General features: G+C 48.0%; 1 protein-coding gene across 8 annotated transcripts in view; it reads left to right on the top strand.

Annotated features, from left to right (window-relative positions):
* The window catches only part of LOC308333283 (protein sidekick-2-like), a 454,209-nt gene that overhangs the window by 701 nt on the left and 438,591 nt on the right, over positions 1 to 14,917 (top strand). For all 8 annotated transcript variants that reach the window (XM_080789577.1, XM_080789573.1, XM_080789576.1 and 5 more), the window contains exon 1: positions 1 to 404. This exon is cut by the window's left edge and continues 701 nt beyond it. In XM_080789577.1, coding sequence (XP_080645703.1) covers positions 251 to 404 — 154 coding nt within the window. In that variant the 5' untranslated portion in view covers positions 1 to 250. The remainder of the gene's footprint in view (positions 405 to 14,917) is intronic.

Below are 14,917 nucleotides of genomic sequence, written 5' to 3'. Positions count from 1 at the left end.
TTCTAACCGTCGATTGTATATTACTTCTCGCTTGCGTTACAACGGACATACCAACGGTCCCCCGCATCTAGGATTTGGACCCCCGCGGTACCGTGCGTGGGCTGAGGGCTCGTATACCCCGGGGTGACCGTGAGCGGCGAGCCCCCTTTGCAACCGACAAAAACCGATATCCCAGACGGCCGTCGAGGCTGAGAGAGGAACAACTCCCCAACAGGACTTGGACACTGGACGAGTGGACGGAGGGAGCAACATGTTTTCTGCGTGCAGGACACGCGTGGTCCAGTCCCCACGTCGGACCGTGGGGTGCCGTGGGTCCGCGCCCGGGGACCGGAGCAGCCCGATGGCGCGACGCGTCACATGGATTTTATTGTTTTGCCTGTTCGTGGATCGCACGAGAGCTCAAGGTAAGACAGCTATAGGGCTCTAGTAGGCTCTAGCCTAATATATTCATCATAGACCCGGCCGAGTAGTACCGCTGTTGCACAGCCCTGTGTGTGTGTGTGTATGGTTGCCTGCATGGTTCGGTTCGGGTTCAGTGGGTCGCTGTGGTTCTGTTGATGTTATTCGTTACGCACCGCGCCGAGAGCGCGCGGCTTATTTTGGCACAGGTTAACACACACACACACACACACACACACACACACACACACACACACTGCTGGGTTTTTCATTAACACACACACACACACACACACACACACACACACACACACACACGCCTACTGGGTCTTGCATTTGTCACACACACACACACACACACACACACACACACACACACACACACACACACACACACACAGAGAGCCCAACCCATGCACCCATTTGTATTTTGTGAAACAGTGGGCGTACACATAAAAGTACACATACAGATACACATGTAACCTGCACATTACCACACTCTCTCACACACTCTCACACACACACACGCACACGCGCACACACTGACACACGGTGGAGAATTGCAGACATCCACATTGCTGGCGTTATTTGGCCATGGTTGTGTAGGTCAAGGTCACAATTGTTGGTAATACACACGTAAGACTATAGCCTACTGTTATTGACATATCCATTCCCTCCTTGACACGCACAGCATAACAGCAACATGACAGTTTAATTAGTCTCTCTTGATGGTGAGGCTGCCAGCCTTGTGTCAGTTCAAGGCTCTCTTTCCCTTTTTTTCCCTCGTTCTTTCCAATTCCAAGTTGGTATTGGAATGGCGTGCGTGTTTAATTGTTGTTCCTCTTGTTTGAACATGCTGCTGTGAGTGTGTGTGTGTGCGTGAGCAGCCATCAGGGGCCCAGCTGTGGAGGAAAATGCTAATCTGATTAATACGTCCTAATTAATTAATCAAGCAGTCGTCCCACGGAGATGGGGAACGTTTACCCACAGCAAAGAGAAGAAGCTGCACAGTAAACAGAGACATGACACACGCAGATGCATCAGTGATGTGAACCACGATAAAGTCATTGGAATGAGAACGCGCTCTGAATGCCTTATAGTGGAACCATGGGGAGAAAGAATCGCTGGCTATACTTGTGGTTCATGTAAATGGAGCATTTATATAGCGCCTTTATCCAAGGCACTTCACATAGATTGTGCATTGCATTCATCTGTGGTTCACACACACACACACACACACACACACACACACACACACACACACACACACACACACACACACACACACACACACACACACATTCACACGCCGATATGGCAGAGGAAACCATGCAAGACACCAACCTGCACACACCGGGAGAGGTTCAGTCAGTAGTCTTGCTCAAGGACACTTTGACGCTAACGCTTGCCCAGGATCGAACTTGGAAACTTCCGGTTCCCAAACGGCCGCTCTACCACTGAGCCACTGTCACCAACCATTGGTTATTGTTGATGGATATCTGGGAGGTGCTATGGATGGATGGATGGATGGTAGCCTGACATTACCAGACTGCTGACGTGAATTCAGGTCTGGTAATGTCAGGCTATAGATGGATGGATGATTGGCTCGCTGGATTGATGGATGAATGGACGGATTATTTATGTTTACATCTGTTAGTGCAGTTCATACAGCACGAAAAAAGCTTGGGTGTCTGTCTGTCTGTCTGTCTGTCTGTCTCCCATTAGAGCGTTGGGTTGGATGGGCATGTATTTATGGCATTTTCCAGGTGCAGACGGAGAGAATAGGTTAAAACACTCTCCAGTCTGCTACTTCACTTACAGTAGAGCGTATACAGCCTTGTATAGCCTACACTCTTCACTTAGACACACCAATAGACTCATGAGTTATTCAACACACTGTGGTTAGCTACACAGTGATTTGTACACTCGCATGGTGTCTCAAATGAACTCTCAGAATGTGTGTACCATTACTTCCCACAAACCACATTAGCCGTGGCATCCCTAATTTGGGCGTGGCATTTCCGTGGTAAAAAAATACCGGTAAAATAGTGAGCCGCGCTATAGTGTAGAGGTCAGGACAGTCATACACCTTTCATATAGTGTAGAGGTCAGGACAGTCATACACCTTTCACCTATAGTGTAGAGGTCAGGACAGTCATACACCTTTCACCTATAGTGTAGAGGTCAGGACAGTCATACACCTTTCACCTATAGTGTAGAGGTCAGGACAGTCATACACCTTTCATATAGTGTAGAGGTCGGGACAGTCATACACCTTTCACCTATAGTGTAGAGGTCAGGACAGTCATACACCTTTCACCTATAGTGTAGAGGTCAGGACAGTCATACACCTTTCACCTATAGTGTAGAGGTCAGGACAGTCATACACCTTTCACCTATAGTGTAGAGGTCAGGACAGTCATACACCTTAGTGTATATAGTGTAGAGGTCAGGACAGTCATACACCTTTCACACCAAAGGTTGCAGGTTGGAACCCTGCCGGTGGTTGATGTCGGCATGCGGATCGCAACGTGTTCAAACATTCTAAATCAAATGGGTTCAGAACTGAGAGTCTGAGACGGGAGGTCTGATGATTTGAAAATAGGACTCAAGTGGTTAATCCATCTTAGAATTACAGTATTAGTTAAAAGTCACTCCCATCCTTCCTCCCTCCCTCACCCCTCCCTCCCTCACCTCCCCCCCCTCTCTCTCTCCCTGGCATGCATCCACTGTGCTTGTTGTGTAATTGGGATTCAGGTGTACGGCCCGGCCCGCCGCTGTACGGGGATGAGCATTGCCTCTGGAGAAGGAAGTCTTAAGCCCCTCGCATCGATATGATACAACGTAGGAGGAGGAGGACCAACAAACAAACTATACACGCAATAATGCAATGGCTGATATCCGGGGGCTTTCTGTCGCTGCCGCTTATCTCCACATTTTAACTTTTTGTGGGAGGTATACTGGTATGGTATACTATACAGTCACAGAAAAGCATCGAAAGTAGCAGATCTGTTTGCTCGATCGATCGATCTATTGATTGAATACTTTATTAAGTATTGAATTGAATACTTTATTGCAGGCAGAATCACAAGGTATATACAGTATGTACAGGGATATAGGGGCGGGGTCCGAGAATTATTTAAAAGGAGTTAACCCCCCCCCCCCCCCCCTTCTCTCTCTCTCTCTCTCTCTCTCCCCTCTTAACCCCTTATTTAACCAAGCGCGAGCCAGATATCCACACATTAGCTCAAGCCCTGTGTAGGCAATTGCTGTCTGTCTGTGTGAGTGTGTGTGTGTGTGTGTTTGTGTGTATGTGCTTGCATGCCTAAAGGATGGCATTTTGGTTCAATTCTCTCTCTGTTTCTGCCTGCACTCTTTCTCCTCTCTCTCTCTCTCTCTCTCTCTCTCTCTCTCTCTCTCTCTCTCTCTCTCTCTCTCTGTCCAGTCCAACAGCAGCATCTCCTTAGTTACATTATTCGCTCGTGGGGTCAGGAGATGTGGGATTTAATTGGACACACTTCAGACCGGTGGCGGAGCGCAGCCTTTTTGAACATGACCTGGGCGACCGGAGCCCTTATACATCTCTCTCTCGATCTCTCTCTCTCTCTCTCTCTCTCTCTCTCTCTCTCTCTCTCTCTCTCTCTCTCTCTCTCTCTCCTCTGTGTGATGATTAAAGGAGCAGATGAGGTGAGCAGCAGCATGCCTCTGGACGGACATGTCACCCAGCGCTGGCCGCGTTTTAATGACCAGTCACTTCTGAAATGGCCTTTTAACAACGGGAGACAGAGGCCTCTGCCAAATAGACCTGCCCACGCGAGGGGGGAGACAAAATGTTCCAGCGCTCCTTTGTATGTTGTCAGACATTACCGAGACACCGCGGGGGGGCCGAGCGACAAAAAACAACAATGTAATGAGCTGCAGTACTCTCACGAGTACCGGACTGGTTTTACACGACATGATGTCGTTATGCCAAATGTTTCTGTCGTTAATATCTAAACAAGGGGCCGGGTGTTTTTATTATGCAAGCGCGCCTCCCGAATGACAAGACATTTTTCTTCTCGTTCAGAAAAAAGGGCGACATCTTGGCGTGGAACCAAGGGGCCCCTGTGATAGTTAAAAGGCTGTCACTCCTCCCCTCCACTCCCCTCCCCGACACACGACTTCCCTTCATAAACTCCTATTTACTTCCCTTCATAAACAGGACACGCGACCCGCACGCTGGATATTATGATTGGAGTGACATTTATAAGAAGAGCCAGGCGTCTCTCCTACATGGCTCGCCTTGCATTCCTTATTGACTGGGGGGGGCGGGGGGTCCGGCCTGCGACTGCGACAAAAGCGTGAGCTCGCCTGCTGGTTTCATTTCTAACGTGTCTATTTTGGGGCCCTGGAGTGGCGGGGGAGGACTCAATTGGAATGTCATGTTTGGCATACTCACACTTCTGTATCACTCAGCGTTAGCAGATTACCCTGACAGGCATTACAGCCTCCACTTCAGGGAGGGTTTTAGGGAGTTGTCTGTCGGAGGAACCGCAGTCATGGCGGTCGATCCGCCACTAAGATTAACGTCCGTAATGCCGGGTGATGAGAGAGTGGCGTGCGAGGGGGGGGGGGGGGGGGGGGGAGTTTAGGTTGGGGGTAAAGTCTGGTTGCCCAGACGTCTGCCTGACGGCGAGAATCCCCAGGATGCTTAGCATAGCGGGACTGTTTTCGGTGATGAACTGTTTTGGTCCGTGCGACCTCGACGTTTTGACCTCGACTCGGGTTGCTGACGTCCGTGACAGACCACCGGTCGGTCGGTCTCTTTGGAAACCCCTCTGGGCATGTCCGAAAGGCGCCGTGCGTGCCTCTGGACACACGTGCACATTCTGAGCATTTCTTCCTTGGAAGTTACATGCGTCCCAGGAGGCCGAACAACGGGCTTACGCTGTGGTTCGGGTGTTGTTGAATATCTGCTCTGGGTGGACTGGATAGAGCTTATAGAAGGCTTTTGAGTGTATATTCCGTCTGAATCCGTGCACGTGGGCAGAATGGCCCTTCTTATAGTCGAGCTTTCCAATCTTCCGGGCTTGTATGACAAATGACAATGATAATATGGCACCTTTCTAACATGGTCGATTACTTTTTTTTTGTCCCCACACACATACCAAAAAGACACATACCTTTAGTCAGTTAAGCGTGACCTGTTCCTTTTGAAATGCTGTGGTTTGTCTTCCCGCATTGATTGTAAATGGAAATGGTGCAGGCGAGACGTGGGGAAAATGAGACGTTTTGAGCTAAAGCAAAGGAGATGAGACCGGGCCGGGGGCGCTGCTGGCTATATACAGTATGTGTGCAGACGGTATACAGTTCAGAGAATGGCCAATGACTGGGAATGCTTCAGATTTGTCACTCAACTTCACTGACAGCCTGAGGGGGAGCTTGGTTTGATTGCAGCGGCTGGGGCCTGTGAAGCCTGCCGTCCATATCCCTTCAGCCTTACAGTTTGGCTAAAGGTCGGAACCGTTTTCTTCAGTTTTAAAAACATTTAAAGCTGTAAAAACGTGCTCACGTTCCACAAGGGATTGGACCATAATCGTTGCTGCCGGGCAGAAACCTGTCCATCTCCATATATTCTACCTAATGCTGTACTTGATCATACGACACGTGGCATGGAGCGTCACATTTTAAGCTTAGATCCGCTCCCTTTGCTATTTTTCTGAAAATCCCGAGTGAAAAGTAACAGTTTTGGACAGTTTTTTCCACCCGACAGAGGCCATAATGATAACGACATATTAAAGCAATCAAAATATGCTTAAAAAACTCTTTAAAATGCTGCACTTGTTGTTGTTGACCACCTGCACATTAGCCAGCAAATTCATCCACAAGCGCACAACGTGCGACATTGCGACAACCATCAACACAAAATCACTGTTGCTGATCCGCATGAAAAACAAAACAAAACAAAAAAACGCTGCTTACAGGCAAATTACCAGCTGGCTTTATGGACACACACAACGGAACGAGGCTCGTTTAATGTGCCAGGGGGCACATGCTTCAACCCCCCCCCCCACCACCACCACCACCGCCCCCCCCCCACCACCACCCCCCCCACCCCAACCCGCCGGCTGACCCAGGTGGCCTTTTGTCCCGGTCGGGAACGGCATTGTGGGAGTGAAACCCAATTAAAAAACGTTCAGAGACAAACGGAGGCACACAGCCCCAGCGCTCTCTCTCTCTCTCTCTCTCTCTCTCTCTCTCTCTCTCTCTCTGTCTCTCTTCCCCCATGTGTGCCACATTCCACACTGCGACAGCGGGGCGAGATGACAGGGGGCTTGAGAAGGCAGCCAGGCAGTCTATTTGCAAATAAGGCCATGGTCGCATCGGGCTGGTTCCAGCTTCGCCGGGGCGGGCGATCTGCCTGTGCAGACGCCACCGAGAGGAAGAATGTATTGCCTTTCTCGAAGAAAAAATAAATAATGTCTTGCAGTCGGTGTTGGATTGTTTCTTACATATCGTCTCTGTCGGGTGGAAACCTCGCATGTCCAAAACTGTTACTTTTCAGGATTGGAATTCAAAAGTAGCAGATCTACAAGCTCAAAGCGCCTCGCTTCGCGCCACGTTTCGAGCTTGTGGATCTGCTACCTTTTTTTGTGACGCTGTAGTATGATCGAGTAGAGCCTTCAATCATGAAAAAAAACGTGGAGATAAGAGTTTCCTAGAGCAATTAAAATGCACTAAAGGTACAACAGTACTTCAAGTGCCAAAGTAAAACATAGTAGTTACTTTACACCACCCTAAAAGTCAGGCTTACGTAATGGCTGTTTCATGAGAGGCATGAGAAGCTGAGAAAATGTGGGATTAGTGCCCCCTGGAATGTGCTCTGCTCAATGAGTTGTGGGAGGAAAATGAGAAGTGGCTGTAGCGTGACAATGAGGGCATTAGAGGAGGGGGGGGGGGGAGGCGGCCACCAAATGCAGAAGTGGGACATGGCATCGATTATGCCGTGCCGTTGCCACCTTTTTAAAAGTGCTCCTCTCTGCAGAGGCAGAGTTATGGGAGGCAGACCATGGTATGTGTTGGTGTCTGTCACCATTTTGTTATGCCAACTTCACCCCGGCCGCCTCGCCGCTCTTATCTCCCGCTCGCTGTATTGAAGTATTAAAAAGCCCAAAATGGGATTTTAAGAGTGTTTCCGAGCTGCAAAAGTAAACCATGCAGTATATGCAGGAAGAGTGTGTGTTTTTTTCCCTCTGGGGCATTTGGGCATGGGAGAGAGGAATGTGTGAATGTATATGATTGTATCCCTGCATGCAGAATGAGTCGTAGGTGGGTAGGTACTAGGTAGCTGGTAGATAGGTATTGTAGGTGGATGATGGATGGATGGATGGATAGATAGATACCTATTCTGCTGAGAACTTCGCCGAACATAGCTCTTCAAGATCTTATAGATCGGCTATTTTCGGCAAAGAGGTTTGGTGTAGAGACTGAGTGAAACACGAGCAGAGTGAAAGGTCACGTTTACTTAAGTATTGTCGGTTTACAAGGTTAAATGTTTTAAAATCCGCATCAACGTGAATCCAACATACTACTGATGAAAGTGTCTATGAAGCTATCTATGGAATCTATGAAAAAGGTTAAACCTCCTCCTGTCCCTGCTTCATCTCTCTCAGCTATACGGGTTCCTGACATAAAGGTTCCTGACACCAGTACAGTGATGTGTGCGCGCGCAGCAACCACTGAGGCTGCCAGGACACGTCTCTCGTCCGTCCGAGTCCTTCTCTTCTCGGTCGGTGCGGCTGGCTGGCTGGCTGTCTGTGCCAGGCGATCAGGGACGCAGCGCATGCATCAGAGCAGAGACCTTCTATGACTTGGCAAAGTCAAATACACAAAGGCCTTATTCCTCATTAGGGATTGGCTTGGAGTCTCACTGTGGACTCAATGCTTTATTCATAAAGCCGCCTCTCTTCCCACGCCAGTCACCGGGGAAGAGGACATCTAGAGGGAACACAACACACTTTATCTGTGTGTGGTTGTGTGTTTGTGCATGTGCTACAAGTGTAATAAACCGGAGCGCTTTAATCACGGCAGGATTTGCTCAGGCGTTCTAAGGGAATCGTTAACAAGGGGGCCCTTTTTTTGGAAAGTGCGAGGGATTATCTGGTATAATCATTCGACATTGGAGGCTGGCAAGTGTTGTCGAGCATAAATAGCAAACGGAGGTAGGCATATTACACCAATTTGGCAGGACGTCGAGGCATAGATTAAAGACATAAGTAATAAGTAACACAAAAAAAAAAACCCTGAGCTGAAATAAATGATCTCTGCACTTATAATATTAATACACAAGCGTAGCCAATCTCTCCGCCGCCCTGCCTCGCGGAACGCTCAAAGACGAGGGTGAATCACAGAGTGAAAAGCGAGGATGCGGAGAGGCCCCCAGATGAAGCTCTAGGATGCGGAGAGGCCCCCAGATGACGCTGTTAAGCAACTGCGCTGCTTTTATTTTGCACGAAGCGTGGTATTAATATTAACGCGAGGAGGCCTTCATGTCGATAAAGATGCAGCACCGCTGCTCTCGATTGAAGCAGCCGCACGCATGCACACACACACACACACACACACACACACACACACACTCGCGAGTGGGCGTGTGCGTGCGCACAGACACACAGACAGGCACGCACACTTATTGATGAGTACTTCTGCCGTTCTCTTTGTATTTTGTCAACCAGAACCTCATCTGAGCGATAAAAAGCGAGAGGGCTGATACGTCAAGACTTCAGAGCGGAGATCTCTCTGCTGTTTAGCTGCCCTCCGGTGGATTAAGACGCGGCGTTATTAGGCACAACAAACGCACCTCTCTGCACGGCGCGGCGCTCCAACGGAGCTGCCGGCTCACTGTATCGAAGCCCCGCGTTCCTCTCCTTCGCTCTTTTGCTTGTCCCGTAATTGGGGAAGAATATCTCTGCAGCTCGTGGCACACCAAAGGCGCTGAAATCACACTCTTTTTTTTTTTGCGCTCTGAGAAGAGGCGAGCCTTGTGCAGCAAAAAGGTTGGGGAGCCGTGAACAAAGAAAAGTTGCTACCTGGTACTATTGGCGAGGCATTAATGAGGCGTTGGGGGTTGTTGTTGTTGCACAGTGCAGAAGGAAGGACTCATTTGGAAGTTGTTTCTCGGATTGGAAGTTGTTTCGTGGGCTTAAGAAGTCCACGGACAAAATGAGGAAGACAAGAGACCCCGGGTCGATACTGGAGTCATCACTATAGAGAGCGCTGGAGGTGGTTTCTGGGGGAAACGCTCACAATAATCATATCGCAGAGATTGTATCGTTAAAATGTCCGCAACCTCCATGGGTTAAGGGTTCCCAAATAATTGGCTGGGGAGGTGGTGTGCGAGTCCATACATGTCGTATACGTGCACACTTCTGTTTACAGATGGGAGTTTATACCCTTTGAAGCTGGGGGCTAACAACACAAAGAACTGGCGTATCGCATCATTCACATGTACAGTAACATGCATGTACTCGCCGCATCTGGGGCCACATATCTCTCTCTCTTTCTGAAGCTCAAAAAGTGCGGTGGCAGTTGTGAGGCGCCAGTCGAGGCCAAACGCAGCCAGCGCCCGACTGAGGCTGGAAAGGAAACATTTGAAAGGCTTGCGCGCCCATATGGCATCGAAGCTTTTTCTAATTTAATTTTTTCATTGCGTCGGCATGAGAACAATGTCTATCCGAGACACCCCACCCCTTTTCATCTTCCTCTACGTTAAGCCCTCCCACCGGCACACACGCCACAGCCTTCCCAAAATAGCAGCAGAACAGGAAACACTTTGGAATGCCTTCTGGAGTCTAGCCTTTCTGCCTATGCCCGCCCGCCCGCGCAGCATCGGCTGCAATTCCACCTGGCAGCCAATCTCATTCTCCTGCACTGTGCCTCTGCTACTGTGTCCTTTTGAAGTGGTCCGCCACAATGACCTCTGGAAAAAAATAAAATAAGACAGAGGCGTTGATGTGATTATGGACTTGAACCTTTCCCGGGGCCACTCTTTAAGTGGACCATTACGCATTGGGGAAGGCAGGCAGGCAGGAGTTCGGAGGCACACGGCGGAGGCACGTTGAGCCCCCCTCCTCGTTTCGTTTGGCTTGGATGGAAATGAGCGCGCACCCCAGCGTGACACTCGCTCGCCTCCAACCCGACTCCACTCACTCACGCGGCGTCTTGCGTGTGTGTGTGTTTATAATGGAAATGCAATCAGACTGGCTGGGGGAGGCTAGGGAAGCCACCTCTTAACCTTGTAAATTACCCGTCCCCCTGAGGGGTGGAAATTCAGTGCGTCCCAATTTGTGAGTCATTCCAGAGAGAGAAGCCGCGCGTGCGTTCGTGCGTTCGTGCGTGCGTGCGTGCGTGCGTTCGTGCGTTCGTGCGTGTGTGTGTGTGCGCGTGCGTGTGTGTACATGGCTGCTACACATACATTACATCAATGTGTGAGCATAGTGGGCCAGAAATCCAAACACGTGACGTCGGCAAACTCAAGCTGTATTATAAAAGTAATTGTTTCTCTTGACGAGCCACCACACCAGTGGTGTAAAGTAACTAAGTACATTTACTCAAGTACTTTACTTAAGTACAATTTTGAGGATTATTAATATTATTATTATTTTTACTGGAATATTTCCTTTTAATTTTCTTTCACTTCACTGCATTTCAGAGGCAAATCTTGTACTTTTACTCCACTACAATTTTTTGAAAACTTAATAGTTACTGGTTTTTTTTGTAGATTTATTACAAAACATACATTAACCACTTCAACCCTTTATACATTTCAGCCATCTAAAAGTACCTGATTTACAAGCTCACAATGCGTCGCATTATACATTTTATACATTTGAAAACATGTGAAATGCACAATTTGTACTTTCTACTGTAAGTATATTTTGATGCCAATACCTTTGTACTTTTACTCAGGAAGATTTTGAATACAGGACTTTTACTTGTAACGAGAGTTAGTATTCAGTTGATAGTATACTGAATTGAATTGAAATTGAATTGAAAATCGAGGCTGCAGAGCATACATATTATCGCAGTTTCATAGTGAATGAGACTAACAATTATAAATATGTTCCTATCACTCAATGAGATTTAGCTTTTTTTCCATCCTCTTCAGAATCGTGCTCGGCTCAAGACGCCGCAGAGAACAAAAGGACAGTGCTTTTCAATTAGGCAGGTGACGGCTGCTTTGTTAGTCTGATCAGGTACAAGACGTGTTTTGTAAACATGCAGCGAGCGCACTCTAGAAGCGATCAGGGGCTTGTCGGTAGCCCAGCTGATAAGAAAACGACAGTCACTTGTGATTTGGAGTCTTTGATAACCCTCCAGTTTATTCAAGACGCTTTGCCATTACTTCGCTTGCCTTTTCTCTCTCTCTCTCGGTTTGTCTCTCTTTCCCTCTGTCTCTCTCTCTCTCTCTCTCTCTCTCTCTGTTATGATGAGTTGCAGATGCTCTTTGCAACTTTCCACAGGCATTTGATGCCCAGGCCTTTGTGTTTTTACGGATGTTTGGCACGGGTCGGAAAAGGCAACCCGTCAGAAGCGATACCGGAGCCGTCCGCCCTGATCGATGCAGTGCAAAGTGGCTGCCGGTCGAAATGTGTTGTTTTTTTCTTTCTTTTTTTCTTTTTTAGAGGCTAAATTCAATTTTCATCCCGATGACTGATCCAGCCTGTGAAGGATGGGAGCGGGGATAGGGGGTGGATGGGGGGATTGAAAAATGAAATTCAATTGGATGTTGTTTTTCAAAGGAGCATCAAGGGAGCCGGCATTAAAAAGAGAAGAAAATTGTAAGAGCCACTGCGAATTAGAGCGGCTTCAATATATTAGACGTTGCCCTCAAAGCTCTCTCTCTCTCTCTCTCTCTCTCTCTCTCTCTCTCTCTCTCTCTCTCTCTCTCTCTCTCTCTCTCCCTCTGTCGATTCAGAGTTCAATTGTTGGGTCTGCTTCTGAACTCCCTGATACGATCTATCATTTTGCATTTCTTTTTTAAGACTAGCATCAAAAGAAACCTACACCAAAAGCCAAAGTGAATCATGTTTTATATTATCGCGTCTCTGACGAGTGGAAACCATGTATGTCTGCAACTCTTCCTTTTCAGGATTCAAATTCAAAAGCATCAAAAGTAGCAGATTTACACCCTTGCACAAAGCAACGCATATTGACCGTTGCTATTGAGCAGAATCCTCTTATCTCCACAAAAATACTATTAATTCTGGATTCATTTACATTAAAGAAACCCGAGATTCCCCAGGTATGGCACATGAGGGTGCAAGCAATAAACCCGAGAAATCGCAGGTTCAGCATAGATTGGGTTAACGTCCTTCTCGGATCACTCTACAGCGTCACAAAACCATCAAAAGTAGCAGTCCTACTAGCTGGTACTTGAAGTATATTTTGATACCAGTATACTTTTGTGCTTTTAATCAGGTCTAATTCTGAATCCAGACTTTAAGATCTGCTACTTTTGAATTTGAATCCTGAAAAGTAACGGTATCGGACATGTGAGTTTTCCGCCCGACAGAGACCCCGTCTTGTTCTCGCGCTTCATTTCTTAGATTATTTTCTTTCTTCAGCACAGGTGCGGTGTGATTTAGATTGCATGTTGTTTTGACAGACTAGGCTCAGTGTTCACATAGCAGGTATAGTGTCTTCGAGGCACTGCTTAGTTCTCTCCACGCTCTATACTTACGTGTCTATATGTACCTGGGTGGGTATTGACTTAACCCATTCTGACCTGAGATCAGATTCATACGAGGTTTCCACTGGACAACACACTGGTCTGATTAACCCATTCTGACCTGAGATCAGATTCTAAAAAATGTCAGTCGTTCTTCGATTTTTCAAAAATAGCAGACCTACAAGCTCGTAGCGCGCCACTCGGTGGCGCGCTATGAGCTTGTAGATCTGCTATTTTTCAATAGCTAAAGCATAACATGATGCCAACACCAAGATGGGTTCCCGTTCAGAATGGGTTAAGAGCTCAGGCTTACACCGCTGCTTATTCCCATTTCACACATGTACAGTAAAGTCACTCTGGATAAAGAATGAGCGTCTGCCTTTATATAAACTGTAAATTGGATGCTGGGGGCTGGATAACTGGGGAAGCTGGCAGATCGACGCGGAGAGAAAAAAAAGAAAAAAAAAAAGAATTCATGCAATCTCCAACCCGTATGACTCATATACGCAGGACTGTCGCGGAGCTCAGTTCTATATATTTTTCCCCCCCATTCCCACGCAATGACACCTTCACCTTCTTCAACTCAGTGTTATACTCTCACTCTCGTTTCATCTTCTCGTCGTGTCCTCTCTGGTTTCTCTCTCTCTCTCTCTCTCTCTCTCTCTCTCTCTCTCTCTCTCTCTCTCTCTCTTTCTCTCTCCCCCCTCTCTCTCTCTCTCTTGTGTGTTCAGGTGGATCTGAACTTGCATCCACCCCACCCCCGCTCCCCTTCCCAGTCACGTACCATTATAGCTGAGAGTGACTAAGATCCATGCTGCTGCTGCCAACAAATTACCCCCCTCGCCGGTCGTTCAGGGAAGCGCACGCTGGAAAAAATCCATTTGCTGGTGATTTAACAACGGGGAAAGGGGCGAGGTGGGGGGGGGGGTATTCTCTCCCTCGTGCGTAACGCGTCCATGTGACGTCGGCTGGGGGGGTGGGGGGGGGTAGGGGGCTGACTCCTGTTGGCTAGCATTCTATTGTGATGTTGCCACGATTCAACTTCACAAGTATCGAGATCTACAGGTGACACGTTTTGAGCTTGTATATCAGCTATTTTGGATGCTTTTATGTGGCACTAGTATGATCAAGTATAGCTAGGGAATCATTTTTATTAATGTATTTATTTGTATTAAAAAAATAGCTGATCTGCACAACGTCACGAGCTTCTGTTTAGCTGTTTACAAGTCGAAGCTGGCCAGAAGGTGAGAAAGGGCACCCGCCACGACATTGACATATTCATGAATAGGAACCTTCGCTTGCTTTATTTATATATATATAATATATATCAAATATCCACGCCGCGTGCTCTCCCATCAAATATCAGCGCCGGCCCCGGTGCACAAATCAAAGTTGAGGCAATTACAATAGTGTTATTCCGCGCTTTCATATGGCAACAGCTGTTTCCCTTTGGTCACAATCGCACGTTTGTAATTGCAAAATGCGGCGGTATATGGTTATGGCTGATGAATCCATCGGGGGTAGAGGAAGGGCCCCATTATGTCTGTGTGGGACAGTGTAAATGGGCATATAACGCTATAATGGCGATGGGGATGGATGGGTAATGGGGATGGCCGAGAGCGGGAATGGGCCTTTGATGAGGACGTTCGTTAGAAAGATGGAGCCGATGGCGGGGATCGATCAGGAGGCACACGGCACCACCGTCCACCTCACCGTTCCTCCTGGCTGTGATGATGGCTGTTACATTGATCTGCTTGTCGTCTGGCTGCTTAAAGGGAGAGAATCATGCCCGCGCTATACACGGAAACC

This window comes from Protomyctophum bolini (genome assembly GCF_963924005.1).
Source record: "Protomyctophum bolini genome assembly, chromosome: 18".
NCBI classification, from domain to species: domain Eukaryota; kingdom Metazoa; phylum Chordata; class Actinopteri; order Myctophiformes; family Myctophidae; genus Protomyctophum; species Protomyctophum bolini.
The sequence above is the reverse complement of the archived record's forward strand: the minus strand, read 5'-3'. Positions and strand labels throughout refer to the sequence as shown.